The sequence below is a fragment of the Pongo abelii genome, chromosome 5 (genome assembly GCF_028885655.2).
Source record: "Pongo abelii isolate AG06213 chromosome 5, NHGRI_mPonAbe1-v2.0_pri, whole genome shotgun sequence".
Taxonomy (NCBI): Eukaryota; Metazoa; Chordata; class Mammalia; order Primates; family Hominidae; genus Pongo; species Pongo abelii.
This window is the reverse complement of record NC_071990.2, coordinates 37,483,163-37,509,570: the sequence shown is the minus strand read 5'-3', so window position 1 is coordinate 37,509,570 and position 26,408 is coordinate 37,483,163. Positions and strand designations below refer to the sequence as shown.

At 44.1% G+C, this 26,408-nt stretch overlaps 2 protein-coding genes across 6 annotated transcripts in view; both read left to right on the top strand.

Annotated features, from left to right (window-relative positions):
• TMEM217 (transmembrane protein 217) overlaps positions 1-26,154 on the top strand; it is a 45,325-nt gene extending 19,171 nt beyond the window's left edge. Inside the window, exons 2-4 of one of the 5 annotated variants that reach the window (XM_054557443.2) lie at positions 19,310-19,925; positions 20,673-20,753; positions 25,013-25,048. In XM_054557443.2, the coding sequence (XP_054413418.2) occupies positions 19,310-19,925; positions 20,673-20,676 (620 nt within the window). In that variant the 3' untranslated portion in view covers positions 20,677-20,753; positions 25,013-25,048. Of the gene's footprint in view, positions 1-15,582; positions 16,517-19,309; positions 19,926-20,672; positions 20,754-25,012; positions 25,098-25,335 lie in introns of those variants that run through there. The other 4 variants (XM_024248726.3, XM_054557445.2, XM_002816849.5 and 1 more) reach the window with 4 other exon arrangements.
• TMEM217B (transmembrane protein 217B) lies at positions 25,363-26,154 on the top strand. The gene has a single exon (XM_054557446.2). The coding sequence runs from the start codon at positions 25,363-25,365 to the stop codon at positions 25,870-25,872; it is 510 nt and encodes a 169-aa protein (XP_054413421.1). The 3' UTR covers positions 25,873-26,154.
• Positions 26,155-26,408: the final 254 nt, after the last annotated feature.

Sequence of the window (26,408 nt, the reverse complement as noted above, 5' to 3'; positions counted from 1 at the left end):
TCCTTAGCCTACTTGTTTTTGTCTTCATGCTTGTTGCTTCAGTAACAAAATAGCTGCTGAGGCTGCAGGCATCACACCACGTTCAAGGCAAGAAAAAGGAAGAAGTGAGAATGGTGCCAGCCACATCATCTTCTCTTACCAGGAAAGGCAAAAGTCTTCCTAGATCTCCCAGCAGGTTTCTGCTTATATGTCATTTGCTAGAACTGTGTTCCATGAACACCCTGGATACAAGCAAAAACCTGGAAAAGCACATATTTTGCCTGGGTCTGGGCTCATTGCCATCCTGAGAAAAAGCAGACTTCTGGTAGCAAAGAAGGTGGAAATAGGTATTGGGAAGGAAGCTAATGGTGTCTGCTACAACACAGCTTAATAAATAGTAGTTTTATATGCGTAATAAATAGTAGCTACTCCTTGGCATAAAGTAAAAATAATGATAACAAAAATACTTACATAATTATATTGTGTAAGTGCTTACTATGTGCCAGGAACTGTTCTGAATGTTTTAAATATGTTAACTCATTTAATCTTCCCAGCAATTTTGTGAGGTAAATGTTACTATCCTTGGTTTTTTTTTCTCAGTGTTTTTAATTCTACTTTATATACATACAATTAGATTGGTCATAATCCCTGGTTCATGACATACCCTCATTGGTCCATGCATGGCTCTCTTTTGTTTACTTTTTAAATATTAGTTATTGTAAATAATATATAGATACCTTCAAATCCCCTATCCAAAATAAAATTAGTGTCTGGTCAGCAATTTGCATCAGGCTGTATGGTACCCCCAACACATTTTACTTCCTCCCCTGGCAAAGGTGATTGTCATCCAGAATTCTGAGCTCATTATCCTTCACTTTGCTTTTCATACAGTTTTAGAGTTTTCTTGTGTCTATATAAAGTCCTAAAAATATGTGTGTGTAGTGTGTGTGTGTGTATATATATATATAGAGAGAGAGAGAGAGAGAGAGAGGGTTATTTTTAACTGTGTGTCTTTAGTACTTTTTTCACTTGATATTACATTGTTAAGATTCTACCATATTGTTGTATGTTGCTACAGTTGTTCCTTTTGACACCTGTTTAACACTCCCATTGTGCAAACATGTAGCAGTTTATTCATCCTGAAACCATTCTTTACTGAAGTGCCTATAATATTCTTATTGATTTTCTCTTTTCTGGTTATTAACTGGTCTAATTCTGTTACATTCAAGCTTTGCATATGATTCTAGCAGTTTTCCAGTATCCTTTTTAATGGCTGCATGAAGTCCTGAATCTTCTGCAAGACTTGCAATAATTTCTTGCAAATGACTTGCCGTGTGTTGTGTGTTGTCAGATATTTACATTGGGCTACCAGGGAGAGGCTGACCAATAAAGATTTTGACTTGATGGGGGCTTGGTGCACACAGAGAGACCTTCATTTCAGCAAGGAGGAATGTTGCAGGGCTGAGGGAGGCAGGGAATGTCAATTCACTTGTGAATATTTTCTTGTCATGATGTCTTTTGTTTCCCTGGGCAACCTGGCAAATGCGGGAACTTTGATTGTGAACACTCAGATACCCAGAAGTCCCTACATCTTGGCAAATTCTTTAACATTTCTCCCACAAAAGGTAGAATCTAATTCCTCTCCCCTTGAATATGGCCTTGGTGACTCACTTCTAAAGAATAGCGTCCAGGAAACGTGTTGCTATGGAACTTCTGAGGCTAGAATAAGAAAAGGTGATACAGCTTCCATCTGGCTTGCTCTTTTTGGGACACTCATTTTGGAGAAGCCAGTCAGCAGGCTGTGAAGGATCCCAAAGGAGCCCACACGGAGAGACCATGGAGAAGCCCACGTGGATGGGCACTGAGGCCTCCAACTGACAGCCAAGAGCAATCGCCAGGCATCTGAGTGAGTCTTCTAGGAGAGGCTACAAAGTTTGTGGAGAAGTAGCAAGTCATCCTGGACATGCCCTGTCTAAATTCCCCACAATGTACAAAATTAAGCTAACTGTGCTCTGTCTGAAGTCCTCACCCATAGAATCCATTCACATAATAAATGATTATCTTATGCTACTAAGTTTTGGGGTAATTTGTTATAGAAATTAATAAAATTAGTAAAAAAAAAAATAGTAACTGGCACATCCAATTTAAAGATGAGCAAACTGAGTCTTGGAGAGAATAAATTCACAGTAAATGGTGAAGCCAAGATTGAAGCCTGGCCATTTGACTTGAAAATTTGCGGATCTCAACCTTGACACCCTCCCTATAATGGCCTATTATTCCCTTGCATTTTCAGGATATCCTTGGTTACTCAGAACACAACTAATTAGCTTATTCTCCCACCCCAGGATTGAACCTGGGAGGGCAATGCTATCACCAAAAAAATACACATGCTCATACTCTAAAAATAACCCACTCAGAAAGGGTTAAACTGAGCTGCAGATTGGCAAATGATAAATGCTTAGTTCAGGGCCTAAAAAACAAAGAGTATTTAAAAATAAATGGCCGGACACAGTGGCTCATGCCTGTAATCCTAGCACTTTGGGAGGCAGAGATGGGAGAATCACTTGAGCCCAGGAGTTCAAGACCAGCCTGGGCAACATAGTGAGACCCTGTCTCTGTTTTTTTTAATTGTTTTTAAATTAAAAATAAAATAAACACTACACACTTTTTTGAGTTCAAACACGATGATGTTAAAGTGGGATGAAAGGATAAAAATCAGCTTTATTTTACAATGTTTTGTCATGTTAATGATTTTTTATTTATCTAGCTTTATTTTTCTAGCGTGAATATTTTAAACTCTACATAAAGATATTGCTGTGGTTTGAATGTGTTTGACCCCTCCAAAATTCATGTGTTGAAACTTAATCCCCATAATGGTGGTATTAAGAGATAGGGACTTTGGGGAAGGGATTAAGTCATGAGGGTTCCTTCAAAATGGGTTAGTGCTTTATAAAAGGACTAGAGGGAACTAGTTTAGGTCCCCTTGCCCTTCTACTTTCCTCCTTGTGAGGACACAGCAACAAGGCATCATCTTGGAAGCAGACAGCAGTCCTCACCAGACACTAATGCCAGTGCCTTGATCTTGGACTTTCCAGCCTCCAGAACCATAAGAAATACATTAGGCCGGGCGCGGTGGCTCACGCCTGTAATCCCAACACTTTGGGAGGCCAAGGCGGGCGGATCACAAGGTCAGGAGATCGAGACCATCCTGGCTAACATGGTGAAACCCCATCTCTACTAAAAAATAGAAAAAATTAGCCAGGCGTGGTGGCGGGCGCCTGTAGTCCCAGCTACTCGGAAGGCTGAGGCAGGAGAATGGCGTGAACCTGGGAGGCGGAGCTTGCAGTGAGCCAAGATGGCACCACTGCACTCCAGCCTGGGCAACAGAGCGAGATTCTGTCTCAAAAAAAAAAAAAAAAAAAAAGAAATACATTTGTGTTCTTTATATATTACCCAGTCTGTGGTGTTCTGTTATAGCAGCATAAATGGTCTAAGACAGATATCTTTAATTTAAAACAATTTCAAACGTTGCCAACATTCCAAGATGGAATTGGAATCACTTCCAATTGTGTAGTATTTGAAGTAATATATCATTTCCAGAAATTTTCACAAATAAAAAAAGCTTTGTTCTATCCCCGGCTACTTCTCATGATAATGTTTTTAGCTCTTGGTTTAGACTATGACAGAGTTATCCAGCTGTCCTTCCACATTGCCAGCTTTAACCATTTTTGCAGTTGAGAAGATATTGTATTTTTTAAAAAGCCACACCAGCATAAGGGTAGCCAGTGGGATTTATTTAATGACCTGGGTTTATTAGGAATTCATGAAATAATTACATTTTCATAAATTTATTTTTATTAAAATTGTGCATGTGTGTGTAATATTAACATGTAAACCTTGTAATAAAACCAGCATTTCTCTTTTCTTCCTTCCCTATCCCTATTCATACTTTTCACAGGTAACCACTTTCAGTTCTTCTATTTCTCCTCCTATTTATCTCTTTATCTCAAAATTATATGTGTATACCGATATTTATTTTATTTATTTTTTTTTGAGATGGAGTCTCACTCTGTCGCCTAGGCTGGAGTGCAGTGGCACCATCTCGGCTCACTGCAACCTCTGCCTCCTGGGTTCAAGTAATTCTCTTGCCTCAGACTCCTGAGTAGCTGGGACTACAAACACAAGCCACCACATCTGGCCAGATGTGGACTTCTTATCCTCTACACACACACTCACTGCCATTCCTCCCAAACTCTTAACTGTATCATCACTAGTGGCTATATCAAGATTACAACTTCATAAGCACAGGTACTCCTCAACTTACGATGAGGTTATGTCCCAATAAACCCATCATAAGTTGAAAATATTGTTAAGTCAAAAATGCATTTAACTGGCAAGGTGCGGTGGCTCACACCTGTAATTTCAGCACTTTGGGAGGCCAAGGTGGGAGGATCGTCTGAGGTCAGGAGTTCAAGACCAGCCTGGCCAACATGGAGAAACCCCACCTTGACTAAAAATACAAAAATTAGCTGGGTGTAGTGGCGCATGCCTGTAATCCCAGCTACTCGGGAGGCTGAGGCAGGAGAATCATTCAAATCTGGGAGACAGAGGTTGCAGTGAGCCAAGATTATACCACTGTACTCCATCCTGGGTGACAGAGTGAGACTATCTCAAAAAAAAAAAAAAAATTCATTTAATACACCTAACCTACCAAACATCATAACTTAGCCTAGCCTACCTTAAATGTGCTAAGAACATTTACATTAGCCTACTGTTGGGCAAAATCATCTAATACAAAAATACAAAGACTATTTTATAATAAAGTGTTGAATATCTCATGTAATTTATTGCATTACTATACTGAAAGTGAAAATCAGAATGGCTGTATGGGTACTCCAAGTATTGTTTTTACTGAATGCATATCACTTTTGCACCATGGTAAAGTAGAAAAAATTTAAGTCAAACCATTGTAAGTTAGGGACCATCTGTATGGTTAATTGTCCAAAGGAGACGTGATGGTTTTTGGACTATGATGATAGCAGTGGAGATGGTGCTACAGTTAGAATGTATATGTCCCTTCAAAATTCATATGTTGGAACTTAAACCCCGGTGTGATGGTAGTAAGAGGTGGAGCCTTTGGAAAAATGATTAAGTCATGAGGGCGCCAACTTCGTGAATGAGATTAATGCCCTCGTAAAAGAGGATTCAGAGAGCTGCCTCTTGCCCTTCCACCTTCTGCCATGTGAGCATGCAGCGGCAAGATGCCACCTGAAAGCAGGGAAAGCCAGCCCTGCTGGTGCCTTAATCTTGGACTTCTCAGCCTCCAAAACTGAGAAATAAATTTCTGTTGTTTATAAATCTCCCAGTCTGTGGTGTTGTGTCATATTGCATGAATGGACTAAGATGGATCAGAAAAATAATGATTCAAGAGATTGGTGGGAAGGAGAGTTGATGGAACTTAGTGAGTTTTTTTGGATGTTGAGGATGAGCAAGAGGAAGGTACATGGGGAAATGGGTAGAAGAGTGTTAATATCATTTACTTGAATAAGGAAGACCAGAGAAACAGCAGGTGGGGGTGGGAGTTTGGCACAAGCTAAGTTTAAGCAGCTCCAAAAGAGTTCCCAAATGGAGGCATTCTCGTTGAATACGTCAACTGAAGCTCCAAACTGAAGACCAGATTGGATTGGGAGTCACCAGTGTAGTGGACATTGCATTTGTTCTCAGTGTAGACGGCAGCAGAACCACAGTGAGGTTACCAAAGAAGAGAGTATAAAGTGAGAACAGTCTTGGTTTGTGCACTGAGGGAGACTAGCCTTTAGGAATAAGCAGAAGGAAGCTAATAAAGGAGTCTGAGAAAGAGTTGCCAGACAGGTGAGAGAAAAACAAGGTGAGTTTGGTGTCAGAAGTCAAGAGAAGATTTTTGAAGAGATAAGGAGTGGTCAACTGAAATGATAAATGGAAGGTTCCGGGGAGGGCAGGAGCATGGGCTCTGGAACAGAGATAACAACAGGGTAGAGGAGGAAAGATACTTCCTCTTTGTAACAAAGGAAGGAAGTGTATATGTGGAAATGGGGTTTGTGGATCTGGGACCAAAGGCTTGGACTAGCTGTTGCAGAAAACGGGAGAGGAAGTTAACCAGAGAAAGGTAGTAGGATTTCCCAGCAGTGTTTAGGGCCAGTTAAACTGGTGACCATTAATAGGGTATAAAACTATTGTCAGGAGGCTGAGGCAGGAGAATGGTGTGAACCCTGGAGACAGAGCTTGCAGTGCGCCAAGATTGCGCCGCTGCACTCCAGCCTGGGCGACAGAGCGAGACTCCATCTCAAAAAACAAAACAAAACAAAACAAAACAGAAAAAACTATTGCATAGGGCCCTTAGTCTAGATTATCCTTGAAGGTTTGGAAAAAGTACATAGAAAATCCATTATGGGCAGGAGCCTTGTGGTAGAAAGTTCTCCTGACCTTCGCTATTTCAGCATGTTATTCTGTTTGTGATCTCTGATTCTATTTGCATCAACTTGGGAAAATTCTATTTTTTGGAACGAGGCGTCCTTTTGTACCCATTAATCAAATCTATTAGCCCAGATTTAAGAATAAATTCCATTTCACCCCTCTCTCCCCCTCAACAAAAGACTTACACAAGCAAAAAAGAAAATACCTCATAAGGTGACTTATCCTTCAGCTGCCTAGTTTCAGGTAAGGAGAAAGCAGATAATTCGGTTCCTGCAAGCTTGAGATTTTTGCCTGGGTCCCACCTCCAGAGATTCTGATTTTAGTAAGTCTGGGCTAGGGACTGAGATTCTGTAATTTTTTTAGCCACACAGTCAGGAAGACCTAGGAAGCAGGGGTCTGAGGAAGAATAATGGTCTGAAAGTGGGAAGAAAATCCAAGAGCAGAGTAGCTGCATTTCCTGAAAAAAAAAAAATTGTACATTTCTCTCTACATTGAAAAATATATATATTATATAAAATAACATAATATATATATTATATATATAAAAGATAAAACACCCAGGCAGCATGAACTTTCTGTTGAATCTTTTTTTTTTTTTTTTTATTGAGATGGAGTCTCGCTCTGTCGCCCAGGCTGGAGTGCAATGGTGCAATCTCGGCTCACCGCAACCCCGCCTCCCAGGTTCACGCCATTCTCCTGCCTCAGCCTCCCGAATAGCTGGGACTACAGGTGCACGCCACCATGACTGGCTAATTTTTGTATTTTTAGTGAAGATGAGGTTTCACCATGTTGGCCAGGATGGTCTCGATCTCCTGAACTTGTGATCCACCTGCCTCAGCCTCTCAAAGTGCTGGGATTAGAGGCGTGAGCCACCGCGCCCAGCCTGATTTCTTAAAAATTAAATGGAGGCCAAGTGTGATCCCAGCACTTTGGGAGGCTGAGGCAGGTGGATCACTTGAGGTCAGGAGTTCAAGACCAGCCTGGCCAACATGGTGAAAGCCCGTTTCTACAAAAAAAACAAATAAATAAATTAGCCAGACATGGTAGCTTGCACCTGTAATCCCAGCTACTTGCAAGGCTGAGGCAGGAGAATCGCTTGAACCCGGGAGGTGGAGGTTGCAGTGAGCAGAGATCATGCCCCTGCACTCCAGCCTGGGACAGAGTAAGACTCCATCTCAAAAAGAAAATAAATAAAAATTCAATTAAACTAAATTAAATGGAATTTAGTGACAGTGGTTTAACTAGGTTCTTGAATTGATTTGGTTTAATCCCACAGCCTAACTTAAACAACAACAACAACAACAACAAAAACAAACAACAAAAAAAACCTTTGTGTTGTTATTTAGTTTCACTGAAAAGAAAACTCATTGTTAAAACCCTTTTCAAAAAAATTAACAATTTTTATAAGACAACTGCCCAGTTGTAGAGAGGCAATTTACCCAGGTCCAAAGAAGAATTGAAAGGCTGTTTTGCTTAACTGTGTTAAGCAGAATTTTGGCCCCTTTATTGGTTTGCTAGGGCTGCTATAACTACATATCACAGAGTGGCTTAAACAACAGAAATTAGTTTTCTAACAGTTCTTGAATTCTGAGATCAAGGTGTCAGTAGGGTTGGGGTTTTTTTGAGGCTTTTTTCCTTATTTTGTAGATGGCCACCCTCACCACCCCTGCGCCATGTATTCACATGGTCATCCCTCTCTGTGTGTCTGTGTCCTAATCTTCTCTTCTTATAAGAAATGTCAGATTAGGTCTGACACTAATGACCTAATTTTAACTTAATTACCTCTTTAAAGACCCTATCTCTAAATACAGTCACATTCTGCAGTGCTGGGGGTTAGGATTTCAACATAGAATTGAAATCCCTGGTGACGAGGGGCACAATTCAACCCATAACAACCCTTATGGCCTTTGCCCCCTCGTATCACACCTGTGAGTATGCAAAAGGGACTTTGCAGATGCAATTAAGGTTAAGGACCTGAAGGTAAAGAGATTGTCTTGGATTAGACAAGTGGGTCCAGTCTAACCACATGAACCCATAAATGGAGAGAACTTTCTCCAGTTAGAGGCAGTGAATTGTGACAGAAGGAGAAGGCAGAGAAATTCCAAGCGTGAGAAGGACTTGATGTACCACTGCTGGCTCTGAGAGCTCAGGAGCAAGGCCTGGAAGGAGGCCTCTGGAAGCCAGGGGTGGCCCTCAGCTAACAGCCAGCAAGGAAGTAGGGATCTTTGTTCTACAAATGCAAGGAACTGAATTCAGCCAACAAACTGAAGGAGGCTAGAAGGGGATTCTTCCCTAGAATTTCCCAAGAAGGGTCCCGCTAGCCCAGGATACCTCCATTTCTACCTTGTGAAACCTGGAGCAGAGAAACCACCAGTTGAGTATTGAGGCAACTGGGACTGGTGACCTACAGAACTGAGATACTATTATAACTTTGTATTGTAACCACTCAGTTTGTGGTAATTTGTTATGGCAGCAATAGAAAACAAATCAACCAACTGCAGAGTCAGCGCATTAAGGAGAAGTACTAGAAATTAAATCTATAGATGGCTGTAACTTAGAATGAGCCAAATAATAAAATGAATCTAATGAAGTTACTAGTAAAACTGAAAGTTGTACATTGGCCTGGCGCAGTGGCTCACGCCTGTAATCTCAGCACTTTGGGAGGCCGAGGCGGGCGGATCACGAGGTCAGGAGATCGAGACCATCCTGGCTAACATAGTGAAACCCCGTCTCTACTAAAAATACAAAAAATTAGCCAGGCGTGGTGGCGGGTGCCTGTAGTCCCAGCTACTCGGGAGGCTGAGGCAGGAGAATGGAGTGAACCCGGGAGGCAGAGCTTGCAGTGAGCCGAGATAGCGCCACTGCACTCCAGCCTGGGCGACAGAGCGAGACACTGTCTCAAAAAAAAAAAAAAAAAAAACTGAAAGTTGCTAGGGAGACGAGTCTGATTTTCCAAAGTCCTGTTGAAGAGCGACCTTCCACAGGACAAGGGCTTACTCTGTTCAGTTGAGTTGGCACTAAATTCTGAATAGTTGTTAGTAAATCTCCTGACAGGTAAAAATCTTTTTCTGGGTGTCTGAATGCATAAATAATACAAATACACCTCCCTCTTGAAACTATCAATGAGGAAATAAATACATACAATTACAGCTATCCTCAAGATAGTTATGAAACTCTAATACAGTGCCTGGCACAAAGTAAGCTTTTATTAAATGTTTGCTATTATTATTATTATTTTGTTTTGTTTTGTGTTTTTTAAGACGGAGTCTCTCTCTGTCACCCAGGCTGGAGTGCAGTGGCACAGTCTCGGCTCACTGCAAGCTCCACCTCCCAGGTTCATGCCATTCTCCTGCCTCGGCCTCCTGACTAGCTGGGACTACAGGCACCCGCCACCAAGCCCAGCTAATTTTTTGTGTTTTTAGTAGAGTCGGGGTTTCACCATGTTAGTCAGGATGGTCTCGATCTCCTGACCTTGTGATCCGCCCGCCTTGGCCTCCCAAAGTGCTGGGATTATAGGCGTGAGCCACTGCGCCCGGCTATTATTATTATTATTGAGACGAAGTCTTGCTCTGTCTCCCAGGCTGGAGTGCAGTGGCGCAATCTCGGCTCACTGCAACCTCTGCCTCCCGGGTTAAAGCAATTCTCCTGTCTCAGCCTCCCGAGTATCTGGGACTACAGGCGCATGCCACCACGCCTGGCTAATTTTTGTATTTTTAGTAGAGACAGGGTTTCACCATGTTGACCAGGCTGGTCTCGAACTCCTGACCTCAGGTGATCCACCCACCTTAGTCTCTCAAAGTGCTGAGATTACAAGCGTGAGCCATCACTCCCGGCCTTATTATTATTTTTTGAGATGGAGTTTCACTCTTGTGAAAATTGCAACATGGCCCTCAAATATGTTTTGTTTGAACAGCACAATCTATTAAGGAAATTTGAATTCAAATACTTTCAGGCAGGTGGACACTGTCCTAATTGCTACAATCTCTACTACTCCCTGGTAACTTTTTCTTTCTTTTTTCTCTTTTTTGAAATGGAGTCTTGCTATGTTGCCCAGGCTGGCCTCAAACTCCTGGGCTCAAGTGATGCTCCTGCTTTAGCCTCTCAAGTAGTTGGGACTATAGGTGCAACCCACCACACTCAGCCCTAGTATCTTCATACCCCTCAACCTCACCCATTTATTTGACTTGCCTAGCTCTGGAAGGCCTTAGAGTTTGAGACTCTTGCTTTAGAAGTCTCTTTATCTCACTTGATAGAGCAAATGTGAAACTTTCCGTAACATGGAAACATTAACTTTTTTTTCTGTGTTCCTATTTGTGACTTTTTAAATCTCAGTATTGGATCATTTTTTTCCTACAAACTTTTTTCCTATATATATCTCTCAAGATATATACAAAGTAAGTATTAAATTATGTTTTAATTTTGCAAATTAAAATATTTACCTCACATAAGGATATCAGTCAAATGAGATGATGTAATAATGATAAAGATAATGGTAATAATAAACATTTAGGCTGAGCGCAATGGCTCATACCTGTAATCCCAGCACAGCACTTTGGGAGGCTGAGCCGGGTGGATCACGAGGTCAGGAGTTTGAGACCAGCCTGGCCAGCATGGTGAAACCCCACCTCTACCAAAAATACAAAATTAGACGGGCATGGTGGTTTGCCCCTGTAGTCCCAGCTACTTGGGAGGCTGAAGCAGGAGAATTGCTTGAATCTGGGAGGCGGAGGTTGCAGTGAGCCAAGATCACGCCACTACACTGCAGCCTGGGTGACAGAGCGAGACTCCATCTCAAAAAAACAAAACAAAACAAAAAAAACCTTCGCTTAGAGCAATCAAGAGTATGCACTTGGAAGTTTTGCAGCATAGATGGGAAAAAGAATGGGAAGGAAGGGAAGGAAGGAGAAGAACTAAGAAAGAGAGAGAAAGAAGAAAGGAGAAAGGAACAGAATGGCCCTGAGAGTTAGTGAGGAAGATGAGTCAGATGAGAGACAATGGAGGAAGAATTGCCAACACTGACCAAAGGCCTACTTTAATCAAGGCCTTACTCTAGTCGAGGCCCTCCTTAGGAACTAGGGGATGGATGGAGTCTCTGGGCTCAGTGGATTCAAAAATCCCTGAAACACACAAAACACAAGTAGGTTGAGCATGAAGGCAAGTGAGTCAGTTTTGGAGGCAGAAAGTTGTGAGTTCAAATCCTAATTTTGCTGCTGTGCAGATATACAGGCCTGGGCAAAATTAATTAGCTTCTCTAACACTCAATAACCTTATTGGTAGCTATGAAAATGATTATTATAAGTATAAAATATTTAAATAACAATTTAAGACAATATATAATAAAATATGTCATAAGACAATACATGAGTTATTACCAAGTTAATTGTAAGAGAATGGTGATCTTGGACCAGGTGCCGTGGCTCACACCTGTAATCCCAGCACTTTGGGAGGCTGAGGCAGGTGGATCACGAGGTCAGGAGTTCAAGCAGCCTGACCAACACGGTGAAACCCGTCTCTGCTAAAAATACAAAAAAATTAGCTGGGTGTGGTTGCACGCGCCTGTAATCCCAGCTACTCAGGAGGCTGAGGCAGGAGAATCGCTTGAACCCGGGAGGCGAGATCATGCCACTGCACTCCAGCCTGGGCGACAGAGCAAGACTCTGTCTCAAAAAAACAAAAAAAAACAAACAAAAAAAGAGAATGGTGATCTTGAGATAAAGGGGAGATATCTCTTTATGAGGAGATGGTGAATAAGCATAGACTCCGTGAAATAAGCATGTAGACAGGAAGAATCTGCTGGATTCTTCAAAAGAGCAAAGTCAAAGGAGGTGCTAGATCCCAGTAGATCACTATTTCTCATTACACTTCTTCAATAAAGAAGTTTAGGTAGTATCATATGGTACAAGCTAAGCCACTGTAACAAAGAAATCCCAAAAGACAATGACTTATTTATGATAGGAGTTTATTTCTCTCTCACGTAGCAATGACCCACGGCTGATAGGGTAGGTCATAGATCAGTTCCAGTCATGGCCAAAAAACAGGAAGGGGGAAAGGGAGAAGGTGAGAGCACTCCTAATTCTTTTATGAGCAAGACTGTAGAGTGGCACACATCACTTCCATTTGTATCCCGTTGGTCATGGGGCCACACAAATCCGCAAGGGAAGCTGGGAAATGCAGTTATTAGCTGGGCAGCCATGTGTCTAGCTAAAGGTAAAAGTGAAAAGGGAGAAATGAATGTTGGGAGACAATTGTCAGTCTTTGCTAGGGATAGACCAATGGGAACCCAAAATTTTAATGAGATTTTTAAGAAGTACAAACAGGACGTTTGCTATCTGTTTTAGTTGGATGGGAGGCAATGAACACAGCAAGGCCAATTACGCCACAGTATGCCACAGGTGCGAGATTAGATTACATGTCTTTTTCCACTCTTTTTATTTTTTTCCTTGGGGAACTCAGGTATACAGGATTGGACTATTCATAATCCTAGGTCATAGAAAACAGTCATCATTAATACATGCATGGCCCACTTCTGTTCTTTTATTTACTAGTTTGTTTTTTTAACTATGATGAACACTTGTGAATCTCTCATTCAACCCAAGAAACAGAATAAAACCTCACAATTATCTATGTGCCCCTGCCCCTATCCCTGCCCCTCGCACTTCAGAAGTAACCACAATCCCAAATTTTGTATCTATTATCCTCTTACTTTTGGTAATTTTTTTTTCTTTTTTTTAGTCAGAGTCTCGCTCTGTCACCGAGGCTGGAGTGCAGTGTCACAATCTTGGCTCACTGCAACCTCTGCCTCCCAGGCTCAAGTGATTCTCATACCTCAGCCTCCGGAGTAGCTGAGATTACAGGGATGTGCCACCACCACACCTAGGTAATTTTTGGTTTTGGTGGTTCTTTTTTTTTTTTTTTGGAGAGATGGGCCATGTTGGGCAGGTTGGTTTCGAACTCCTGTACTCAAGCAATTCACCTGCCTCAGCCTCCCAAAGTGCTGGGATTACAGGTGTGAGCCACCATGACTGGTCTTCCCTTACTTTTATAATAAAGTTTTATTCACATATATATGTAGGGCCAAAAAATATATTCTTAAATTTTGCTTGGTTTTGATTTTTATGAAAAGATTATCATCATACTATGTGCTCTCAATCTTGAAAAATATTTTAGAAAAATATTTACAGTGGCTCACTCCTGTAGTCCCAGCTGCTCAGAAGGCTGAGGTGGGAGGGTCACTTGAGGCCAGGAGTTTGAGACCAGCCTGGGTAACATGGCGAGATGCTGTCTCTCCAAAAATAAAAGTTTTTTTTTTTTTTTTTTTGAGAGGAGTCTCGCTCTGTCACCCAGGCTGGAGTGCAGTGGTGTGATCTCGGCTCACTGCAAGCTCTGCCTCCTGGGTTCACGCCATTCTCCTGCCTCAGCCTCCCGAGTAGCTGGGACCACAGGTGCCCGCCACCACGCCTGGCTAATTTTTTGTATTTTTAGTAGAGACGGAGTTTCATCGTGTTAGCCAGGATGGTCTCGATCTCCTGACCTCATGATCCGCCCACCTCAGCCTCCCAAAGTGCTGGGATTACAGGCAAAAGCCACTGCACCCAGCTAAAAAAAAATTTCTTTTTTAATGAGCTGCATGTGGTAGTGTGCACCTGTGGTCTCAGCTAGTTAAAAGGCTGAGGCAGAGGCCGAGCGCGGTGGCTCACGCCTGTAATCCCAGCACTTTGGGAGGCCGAGGCAGGTGGATCATTTGAGGTCAGGAGTTCAAGACCAGCCTGGCCAACATGGTGAAACTCTGTCTCTACTAAAAATACAAAAAAATGAGCCAGGCATGGTGGCAGGCGCCTGTAGTCCCAGCTACTGGGGAGACTCAGGCAGGAGAATCGCTTGAACCCGGGAGGCAGAGGTTGCAGTGAGCTGAGATCGTGCCACTGCATTCCAGCCTGGTGACAGAGTGAGATCCTGTCTCCAGAAAAAAAAAAAAAAAAGGCTGAGGCAGGAGGCTCTGTTGAGCTCAGGAGTTTGAGGCTGCAGTGAGCTATGACTGCATTACTCCATTCTGGCCTGGGCAACACAGCAAGACTCCATCTCTATAAATAAATATATAAATAAGAAAAATAGGCTAGGCGCAGTGGCTCATGCCTGTAATCCCAGCACTTTGGGAGGCCGAGGCGGCAGATCACCTGAGGTCAGGAGTTTGAGACCAGCCTGACCAACATGGTGAAACCCCGTCTCTACGAAAAATGCAAAAATTAGCTGGGCATGGTGGCACACGCCTGTAATCCCAGCTACTTGAGAGGCTGAGGCAGGATAATTGCTTGAACCCGGGAGGCAGAGGTTGTGGTGAACTGAGATCATGCCACTGTACTCCAGCTTGGGCGACAGAGCAAGATACTGTCTCAAAAAAAGAAAAATATTTGAGTTGAGTATAGAATCCTAGGTTGGCAGGGGTTTCTGTTTGTTTGTTTTGCTTTGTGTAGCACAATTAAAATATTATTCCATGGGATTTTTGTTTCCTGTAGAAGTCTATAACTGTTGGTCTTTTAAATAAAAAGCCCATTGGCTGCTTTTGAGAGTTTCTTTTTGTGTGTGGTGTTCCATAGTTTGAGTACCATATGTTTTGTGTAGATTTTCTTTCATTTATCCTTCTAGCAATCAGTTAGGTTTCTTGAATCTGTGCATTGGTGTTTTTTTTTCAGTTGTGCAAATCCTCAGCTATTTTCTCTGTAAATATGCTACCCCCATTTTGTCTCATCTCTCTTTCTCTATCAGAACATCTTATTATATCTTTCATGTCTCTTAACTTCTCATTCATATTTTCCATCTTTTTGTCTCCCTGTGCTACATTCTGGATAATTTCTGCTGATTTATCTTGTTTCCTGGTTAACTAATTATTCCTTAATCTGTGTCCAACCTGCTACCATTTATGTCCACTGAATTTTTAATTTAAGATACTGAGTTTTTCATCTCTAGAATTCTGTTTGGTTCTTTTTCAAATCAGCTAGTGATGGCAGTGGCTGCTGCCATCATTCCGGCTGTCACTCCAACTGCAGCAGGGAGGCGCGGCTAGGGCTACACACTCCATGGAGCCAGTGGAAGCCCGGCCCCTTCTGAGTTAAGGCGGGAGCTCCCCGGGTGCTACTGCAGCCGCCCAAACCACAGCCGTAGACCCCACCTCCGGCTCCACGGAGCAGGCAGAAGCCCCGCCCTCTTGGGCGGGCTGCAGCTGCCCAAACCGTGGCTGTGCATCCAAGCCTCCCTGTGCTCTTGGAGGAGGGCCGGGAATAGGCAGGATCTGCCCTCCCAGGTGCAGCTGCAGCTGCCAGGACCCACGGCTGCAGACCTGGGCCTCCCACTTCACTGAGCAGGCAGGAGCCAGGGACAAGTAGGAGACCCGCCCCTTCCGAGTTGGCGGGGCAGGACCTCCTAGGTGCAGGACCCGGGCGTCTCTGCAGCCTGCACCCTCGTGGACCCCAGGAGGACCCCCTCCCCGGCCTCCTCCCATCCCTGCAGGCTCCCGGATGTCTGCTCCCGCTGCCTGGCCTCTCTCCAATCCCGGCACCAGTTCAAATCTCGGAGCCGGGTTGGGGCCGAGCCCTAGGGGGCCATGAATGGCAGCGGGAGGCATATCCATTCCCGGGTGGAAGGGGTCGGATCCTCAGTAAGGCCCCACCCTCAGGCCCGGGAGAGCCTGAAGGCTGGGGCCAGGCCGCCAGTCCTGCACACCTAAGTGGTGCCTCTTCCAGCCTGCCCATGGCCCCCGATGGACCAATCTGCGTGCACTTCCTCCCTTCTGAGGTCCATAAAAGACCTGGGCTTAGCCAGAGCAGGGCAGAGGATGGCTAGAGGACGAAGAGGGCAGAGAGATGATAGGACGACCAGCTGCAGAGAGGAGCTATCCTCTCTGCTGATAGCAGGAGACAATGGGAGGACCAGCTACAGAGAGGAGCTACCCTCTCTTCTGAGAGCCTCAGAGACCTGCGGAGACGTCAGGACTATCAGCTGCATAGAGGAGCAACCCTCTCCAGGACCTTCTCCCTGCTGAGAACAGCAGATATTAGCATGACTTGCCTACAGAGCGGAACTACCCACTGTGAGTCTCCTTTTAGCTGATCTAACACTTAAAGCTCATCTTCATCTTGTTTACCCTTCACTTGTCTGTGTACCTCATTCATCTTGGACACAGAACAAGAACTCAGGCAAAGGTGCCACTGGCCACAGAGGTTTCTGGCCAGAAAATTGACGCCCCAGAGATCCTATAACACTAGGTCATTTTCTATGGTTTCCTGTTTCTTCATATATTTTCAGTTTATCTTTTATTTATTTTAATGCAGTAATCAAAGGAAATTCTGACACATGCTATAACATAGATGAACCTTGAGGACATTATGTTAACAGAAATAAGCCAGTCACAAATGCTATAAGATTCTACTTACATGGCCGGGTGGGGTGGCTCACCCCTGTAATCCCAGCACTTTGGGAGGCCGAGGTGGGAGGATCACCTGAGGTCAGGAGTTTGAGACCAGCCTGGCCAACATGGCGAAACCCTGTCTCTACTAAAAATACAAAAATTAGCCAGGTGTGTTGGTGCACTCCTGTAGTCCCAGCTACTTGGGAGGCTGAGGCACGAGAATTGCTTGAACCCAGGAAATGGAGGTTATAGTGAACTGAGATTGCACCACTGCACTCCAGCCTGGGCGACAGAGTGAGACTCCATCTCAAAAAAAAAAAAAAAGACTCCACTTACATGACATATCCAGAGTAGTCAAATTAATAGGAACAGAAAGTAGAATGATCGTTTCCAGGAGCTGGGGCAGGGGGAAATGGGAATTGTTGCTTAATGGGTATACAGTTTCAGTTTTGCAAGATGAAAAAGTTCTAGAGATTGTTTGTATAACAAAATGAATATACTTAACACTACTAAACTGTCTACTTAAAAATGGTTAAGATGTAAAATTTTATCTTGTGTATATATATATATATTATATATCTGTGTATTATATATGCATGAATTATACTATAATAAAAGTAAAACAAAAATTTTAAATAATGCAAAAATATGGTAATCATAGTTGTTTTATGATCAGATATTACGCAGTTCCGTTGCTATCTGTTGTTTCAGCTGGTTCTCACAATGCCTTGTTCCTTATGTGCTTGGTTATTTTTCACTGTGTACTTGTCATTGTCCCTGAAAAATTACTGATGAAGATTCTTAGAGGATGAAGACCAGCATAAAAGTACAATCCTCCAGAGAGGATTTGAATTTGCTTCTGCCAGACACTTAGACACACTTTCAGTTTAGGACGACTTTAAACTAGATTTATAACTTAAAGTTAAAAAAATACTTCATGTAATATGGGCTATAAATCTACAAAAAAAAAAGGGCCAGCTATGATTACAATGTCTCAAGGAGAGTTTTCTCCTCACCTGCTCAGTGTAGTTAACAAGCCAACTTTTCTTGAAGTTTCCTGGCAGAAAGATATAGGGGAGGTTTACTTCTGATTCACCTTTCCCCTAATCGTAGGCCTTCGGGGATGCTCACAACTAATATAGGAAAGACTCTTCACCTTGGTGGAGTCAGAGCTTTGATTTTGTTCTTCTTTATCCTGCATTGCTGTCATAATGAAATCCAAGTTTGCCTAGATTGGCAAATAACTTCAGAGCAAAATTTACTTCCTTCCACTTGGGGAGCACTTCTATACTTTATATTTTTAAACTATTTTATCCAGCATTTTAAGTTGCTTTTTGGCAACATGTCAGCCCAAATAACCTAACCAGTCAGAAATCCCTCTACTTTATTTCCTGTTTCATTGACTTATGCGCTTCTATTTATTTTCTTCCTCCTACTTTTGTATAGTTCTTATTTTCCCTCTAACTTCTTGAGTTGAATACTTAGCTCATTATTACATTTTCTTTTCTATTATAAGGCTAGTCTGTCCTAAGGCTCTAAATTTCCTTTAAAGTATACATCTTTCATTGTAATCCATATTTTGATACGTAGTAGAGAAGCGATTGCCCAAAGTCAGTTGGCGTCCACCTGTTTTTATCATCTCCACCCTACAGGGTTCTTGTGCTGCCCTGGTTATATCCTGAAACATCTGCACTCAGGTCTGAACAAGTACAGGCAATTTTCACCATCTGGGCAGCAATGGAAGCCCAAGGCAATGCTAGGAGAGTTAACAACATAATTTTTTTTTTGGATGCAGGGTCTTGCTCTGTCACCCAGGATGGAGTGCAGTGGCATGATCTCAGCTCACTGCAGCCTTGACTTCCTGGGCTCAAGTGATCCTCCTACCTCAGCCTCCTGAGTAGCTAAAACTACAGGCATGCACCACCACACCTGACTAATTTTTGTAGAGCTGGGGTTTCACCATGTTGCCCAGGCTGGTCTTGAACTGCTGGACTCAAGCAATCCTCACACCTCAGCCTCCCAAAGTACTGGGATTACAGGCATGAGCCACTGTGCCCAGCTAAGAGCATAATTTAAGCCATCTTTTTCTAACTCAGCTTTTTCCAACACTGGCTACATACGAAAATTACTAGGAAGTTTTGAAAAATACTGCTGCCTGGATCCCAACCAGAGAATGTGATTGGTCTGTGGTGGGGCCTGGACTTGGGTACTTTTGGTGATTCTAAGGTGAATCCAGGGTTGAGAACCACTGCTGTAATTTTATCTGGTCATTGCCACCAGCTTGACTGAATCCTCTCTCTTCCCCACCCCCAGTCCATTGTAAACAGCCTGTGTCTTCCCAAAGCTGTAGTTTCCCAGTTTTCGTATTTCTGTCTATATTTCTCCAAAGTAGATTTGGGAAAGGAGGCAGAAACCCTGGTTATTTACCATGTTGGCAGGAACTAGAATTCTCCCTCATGTTGTTTGTCTTCACAGGAGGTCTCAGCATGAAACAGCAGCAGTGGTGTGGGATGACTGCCAAAATGGGCACCGTGTTGTCAGGGGTCTTCACCATCATGGCCGTAGACATGTATCTCATCTTTGAACAGAAGCACCTAGGGAATGGCAGTTGCACTGAGATCACACCAAAGTACGAGGGTGCAAGTGACATCATAAATAACTTCATCATCTGCTGGAGTTTTAAAATCGTCCTCTTCCTGTCTTTCATCACCATCATCATCAGCTGCTTCCTCCTGTACTCAGTGTATGCCCAGATCTTTAGGGGCCTGGTCATCTACGTTGTCTGGATTTTTTTCTATGAAACTGCAAACATCGTAATACAAATCCTCACCAACAATGACTTTGGCATTAAAGAGGTCAGAATCATGCGCTGGTTTGGCTTGGTGTCTCGTACAGTCATGCACTGTTTCTGGATGTTCTTTGTCATCAACTATGCCCACATAACCTACAAAAACCAGAGCCAGGGCAATATAATTTCCTACAAGAGACGAATTTCTACAGCGGAGGCTCTCCACAGCAGAAATAAAAGATTATCAGTTTTGAGTGGGTTCAGTGGCTCACACCTGGAATCCCAGTACTCTGAGAGGCAGAGGTAGGTGGATCGCCTGAGGTCAGGAGTTCAAGACCAGCCTGGCCAACATGGCAAAACCCCGTCTCTACTAAAAAAAATAGAAAATTAGCCAGGCGTGGCGGCACACGCCTGTAATCCCAGCCACTTGGGAGGCTGAGACTGGAGAATCACTTGACCTGGGAGGTGGAGGTTGCAGTGAGCCGAGATTGTGCCACTGCACTTCAGGCTGGGTGACAGAGCAAGACTCTGTCTCAAAAAAAAAAAAAAAAAGTTAGCGGCTTTATCCACCACTATAAGCAATCGTGTTGGCCCTTTTCTTTCCCCTGAGAGGTAGGTCTCTCAGATTCCCAGGGTAGTTCTATTTCCTTTTTTTCCCCCCACTTTTGCTTAGCAGTTCCACAAGTAGAGACCCTACTGCCACTCTTTCAGGAGAACATGGAGAGAAAATGTGATTATAATCACAACTGGAATATCCTGCTCATTGAGCGTATTTAGTTAAAGGATATTGTGATTTATCAAACCTTCTGTGAACTCCACATTTCTACCACCTGATTGGTCAAAATGAATGGAATAAGATGAAGCTGAATTGCAGTATGGCAATCCTTTTTTCTTGGCGTCTTCATTAGCCTTCAACCCACAACTCTTTAATTTAACCCTGGGATAAGCAAATCTGTATTTATATCAGATTTTTGTAGCACAAAGGATACTGTTGGCCCTGGGGTGGGTTTGTGCTATGATTTCCCCACTGTGTCTTCTGTTTTATTCCAGATAAGAAAAAGAATAAAAATAGAGAAAATTCATCCTTCAGTTTATGTCTCGAATTTCCCCACCCTTCCCAAATTTGTCAAGGTGTGTGAAAGGCACTTCCTTAATCAAAAGATATATGTTAAACATACTTCTGTATCTGTTGCTGTGCTGTACTCTGTAGTGTGAACACTGTACTGAACATTGTGTATATACTATATACAAAAATGTATAAGATATGAATGACTATGAGAATTTTGTAGTTTAGTGGAAGAAAGTAAATTATTGTTTATGAATCAATTAGCCATTCATATAAGACAGTATATGATTACATACTATCACAAATAAACAGACATCACTTTGCATTCAGGTCCAGAGACTGTCTGAAGCACGTTTTTTATTTTTGAGACCGACTCTGGCTCTGTCGCCCAGGCCGCAGTGCAATGGTGCGACCTCGGCTCACTGCAACCCCTGCCTCCAGGGTTTAAGTGATTCTCCAGCTTCAGCCTCCTGAATAGTTGGGATTACAGGCACAGGCCACCATGCCTGGCTAACTTTTGTATTTTTAGTAGAGACAGGGTTTCGCCATGTTGGTCAGGCTGGTCTTGAATTCCTGACCTCAGGTGATCCACCTGCCTTAGCTTCCCAAAGTGCTGGGAGTACAGGTGTGAGTCACCCACTGCTGCTATAATAACTGAGTAATTTATAAAGAGCTGAGATTTATTTTCTCACACTTTTGGAGGCTAGAAGTTCAATATCAAGGTGCCAGTAGGTTTGGTGTCTGGTAAGGGCCTGCTCTCTCTGCTTCCAAGATGGTGCAAACACTGTCCTTACATGGCAGAAGGGATGGAGAGGCAAAAGAAACTAGCTAGTTCCCTCCTGTCCCTTTGTAAGGTCACTTATTCCTTTCATGAGAGCTCTGCCCCTATGATTTAATCACCTCCTAAAGGCCCCATCTTTTAATGCTGTTGCATTAGGGATTAAGTTTCAACATGAATTTTGGAGGGGACAGTCAAACCACAGCACTCACCATTTGGCAAGCTATCCTCGTCATTGTCTTCCCCGCTCCCATCCTAAGTACTCTCCTGCCCCTGTGCTCCTCACCTCAGAGAATGGGCTGTCCTCCATCCAGGTGCTCATCCCAGACTCCTCCCACAGCCCCAGGCCCCAAATCTGTCCCCCAACATCCCTCTGCTGCCTTACTTCACCTTATTTCCTTCCATAGCCTCTCAACTGCTCCGCCTACCTCCACCTTTGCTCCCTTTCTGACCCATGGCCCTCACAGCAGCAAGAAAGATTTTTCTAAAATGCAAATCAGGCCAGATGCAGGGGCTCACGTCTGTAATCCCAATACTTTTGGAGGCCAAAGCGGGCGGATCACTTGAGGTCAGGAGTTCAAGACCAGCCTGGCCAACATGGTGAGACCCCTTCTCTACTAAAACTACCAAAATTAGGTGGGTATAGTGGCAGGCACCTGTAATCCCAGCTACTCGGGAGGCTGAGGCAGGAGAATCGCTTGAACTTGGGAGATGGAGGTTGCAGTGAGCCATAATTGCACCACTGCACTCCAGCCTGGGCAACAGAGTGAGACTTTGTCTCAAAAATAAATAAATAAAATGCAAATCTGATTATGTCTGTCTGTCTGTCTGTGTTTCTCTCTCTCTCTCTCACAGACACAGACACACACACACACACACACACACACACCCTGAAGAACCTCTCCTTTGCCTTTCAGAGAAACATCCACATGGCTGGTAGTGGGTAAGGATCCTTCCTGATCTGGCCCCTGCCAACCTATACAGCCTTCCCCTCTGCTCAAGCCAAGCCAAACTTGCTGTTTCCAAAATGGCTTTTGCCTATCCCTGTGCCTACCCCTTTGTGTTGTCTCCTTTGCTGGGCGTGAAGTCCCTCCTTTTTCTGCCTACTTAGTGCCCACGTCTTTGAAGACCCAGGCTCAGCTATTGCCTACTCCAGAAAGCCTCCCCTGATTCTCACCCACTGATTTTTCATCTCTCTCACTGTTACATCTTGACAACACTGAGCCATCTCTTCCTCTATCACATTTATCACGTTGCATTGTAAGTTTTCTTTTTTCTTTTCTTTTTTTTTTTTTTGAGACGGAGTCTCACTCTGCAGCCAGGCTGGAGTACAGTGGCGTGATATCAGCTCACTGCAACCTCTACCTCCCGGGTCCTGGTTAAGCAATTCTGCTGCCTCAGCCTCCCAGGTAGTTGGCGCGTGCCACCATGCCCAGCTAATTTTTGTATTTTTAGTAGAGATGGGGTTTCACCATGTTGGCTAGACTGGTCTTGAACTCCTGACCTCGTGATCCGCCTGCCTCAAGTTTTCTTTTCTCTTAATTAAAAACAATTTTTATTCATTTTTTTATTTGTCTAGCTTCCACACTAGCATATTTACCTGTCTGTCTCCAGTGTCTTCAGTGCTAGGTACCATCAGCACCTAGTAGATACACAATAGATGTCTGCTGAGTGAGTGTTGAATGAATAGAATGTACCAGAGGACCTTGGCTAGCAGCAGAAAGAGAAGTTAGGCCATTATTATAGTGACCCAGGAGAGAGGTGCCAAGGGTGGAGACCAAGGCTGGGGCAGCAGAGCTGTGGAACCAGTGGGATTTATACAGACATTTCCTTGAAACTCGCAACATAGACATAAAGCAAAGGAAGAAAACTGTGTGGTTCAGGGCCTTGTTTTTAGACAATTCAGGTGAGTACCCCATGGGTAGTGGCTGCTCTGGAAGCTGCGCTGTGGACCGAGCAGAGGTGAGGTTTCGTTGGTGCAGACGGGGAAGCGTCAGTGCAGCTACCCACCAGACAACACACTGCCTCCCTCCTGGGCCCTCCAGGTTCTAGGGTGCACTGAGAGTTTTGTGTATCTGGAGTCACACAGGGTTGGTAGGATGGTGGGGAATAAAGTATAAGAATATTTGGGATGAATCTGGAAAACATTATGCTAAGTGAAGTAAGCCAGATACCAAAGGACAAATGTATGATTCCACTTACATGAGACACCTAGAGCAGGCAAATTCATAGAGGCAGCAAGAAAAATGGTTAGTAGGGAGCAGGGGAAGAGAATGGGGAGTTGGTGTTTATAATGGGTACAGAGATTTTGGTGGGGATGATGAAAAAGTTCTGAAGATGGCCGGGCATGGTGGCTCATGCCTGTAATCCCAGCACTTTGGGAGGCCGAGGCGGGCAGATCACTTGTGGTCAGGGGTTCAAGACCAGCCTGGCCAACATGGTGAAACCTGTCTCTACTAAAAATACAAAAATTAGCTGGGCATGCTGGCGCACGCTTGTAATCCCAGCTACTTGGGAGGCTGAGGCAGGAGAATCACTTCATCCTGGGAGGCAGAGGTTGCAGTGATCCAAGATTGTACCACTGCACTCCAGCCTGGGTTACAGAGCAAGACTCTGTCAAAAGAGAGAGAGAGAGAGAGAAAGGAAGTTCTGGAGATGGATAGCGATATGCTTGCACGACAACGTGAATGTACTTAATGTCACTGAATTGCACATTCAAAAAGGGCTGAAGTGGTGAATTTTACATTCTGTATATTTTACTGTATTTGGAGTTGATCCAGTGAGTGAAGAGGAGAGGGTTGGAGGGAGGCCAGTGGCAGCCTGTCTGTGCTCTGCCTGGCTGGACAGGACCCATTCTGGTCACCTCAGAGAGAGGCCAGGTCAGGCTTCCAACAAGTTGTCCCCCATTGGACATTCGTCAGCCTGAGGACAGCCCTGGGTTCTCCCCATGTGTGACTGTGCCCCTTCCTTTGCCCCACAACAGAGGTAGCTCGCCAGTGTAGTGAATGATGAGGAGAGAGGTTTGCTCGGGAGTCCTCTGAATTGGGAACCAGTAAGAAGGAGATTCAGGTTGTGGAGGAATGTTTGCGCTGTAGGCCCAGCCTACTCCAGCCTTAGCTCCCCCATTATCAACATGCCCTCAGCAGGGTCAGCTTGGGCACCAGGTTCCTGCTCCCTGCCATGAGTTGACCTCTAGAGCTCAGGTGTAACCTAGGTTGCAGCTGGAGGTCTGCCTGCTGGGCCTTCACCTGCACAATGGTGGCTTATTGTTAAGGCATCTTGGCCCTGGGCAGAGTCTTGCCTGGATCCGTAAACCTTTACCCATTCCACTCCTGCTGGCCAAACCCTGTGACTTGGGACAAGGCTGCGCCATGCCCAGGGAGCAAATCAGGGAAATTTCTAAGGACTTGGAAGGAAAGAGTAGCGGGGGCAGAGGATGTCAGGGATGATTCCAAGCTCTTGAGGAGCCATGAGAGTTTTCTGACTTCAGAGAAGCGAACTCCCCAGATGGGAGCTTTGTTCATACCATCATTATTCTCAATACAGGAACCTCTGAATTCCTACAGACCTACATCAACAGGAGCACTCTTTTTGCCACTTTAAAGCAAAGCTGAAGCTGGAACAGCAGAATTGGAAGCTACTTAGGAAGTCCCAGGCCAGTGATACATTCATTTCCCAATGATGTGGTCACATCTAGCAAGTTAGGCCACAGCAGGGGCCAGACCCCATGTCCCTTAACTTCCAGCCTATTGCCTGTCCACACACCATCATTGCTCTTAGCTCTCTGATTTATATCTAGTGACTTGGGGGATTTGTCTAAGGCTACCTCTGCCATCTTGTCACTTGTCTGTATGATTTTCTTCCTGCAGGAGGTGCTCTGCTAAAACAAGTATAAAATGAATGTCAGGATGTTCTCCCTCATGGTGGGCATCTTCTCTGTCCTTAATACCAGCCAGTTCTTCATCTTTGACCTGAACCAGAAGACACACATTTGCTGTGACGCCAAGTTCAGCATCTACGTGGACTCAAAGTCGGAGCTAGTCACTTGGATCCTGTTCCACAGGGCTAACATCAGCACTGGCCTCTCCCTCACCACCATCATCATCAGCTTCTTCCTCCTTTATTGTATCCACAAGAATATCTACATGGGGCTTCTGATCTATGCCATGTGGATCATCACTTACGAGCTCATCAACTTCTCCATAGTCCTGCTCCTCAACAGGATCATCAAAGATCACTTCAAGACGCTGAGTTACTTGCACTGGATCTTCCAAATCTCACACATGCTTCTGCACTTTTTCTGTCTGCCCTTCATCGTCAAGCATGCGTACAACCTTTACAAGGAATCCCAGACCGTGAGCAGGAAACGCCGCCCTAGGCTCTCCTCCAACATTGCAGTGAACTGATGACTACCTGTCCGTCGGGGAATGTTGTACCGGAAGTTAAACTGAACCATGCCAGATGCCAGGAAAGGTGGGAGGGAATGGTGCTCCTCAACAATGGAATCCTCCCTACCCTGCCTGTCTTCTGTTGATGCTGCTTGGTTTGTCAGGGCTTTTGAGTTTTATGCACTAAGGAATGATTCTCGGGAGAGGGCAGGTTGTGCGGATGAATTATTTTACAGATGTGTTGTGTGACTTGTTTTAGCAGTTAATGATATGTGGCCTTGTGCTTACCTAACCATCTCACTGGTGTCTGTTTTTGCCTCTTACTGTCCCCTCTCCTCTGCACTTCCTTAGTTTCTAGTTCTTCCTTTATGGGTTGGCCCACAGATGCCAGTTCTGCTGAGTCCTTTGGAGCAGTGTTGTCCAATAGAACTTCCTGTGCTGATGGAAATGTCCTCTATCTGTGCTGGCTACTAGCCATGTGTGGCGACTGAGCACTTGGAATGTGGCTATTACAACCCAGTAACCAAATTTTAAATTTTATTATTTTTTAGCTA

Bases quoted from the DNA above. Each gene is read 5' to 3' on its own strand.
- TMEM217B (XM_054557446.2), top strand. From the start codon at position 25,363: ATGAATGTCAGGATGTTCTCCCTCATGGTGGGCATCTTCTCTGTCCTT.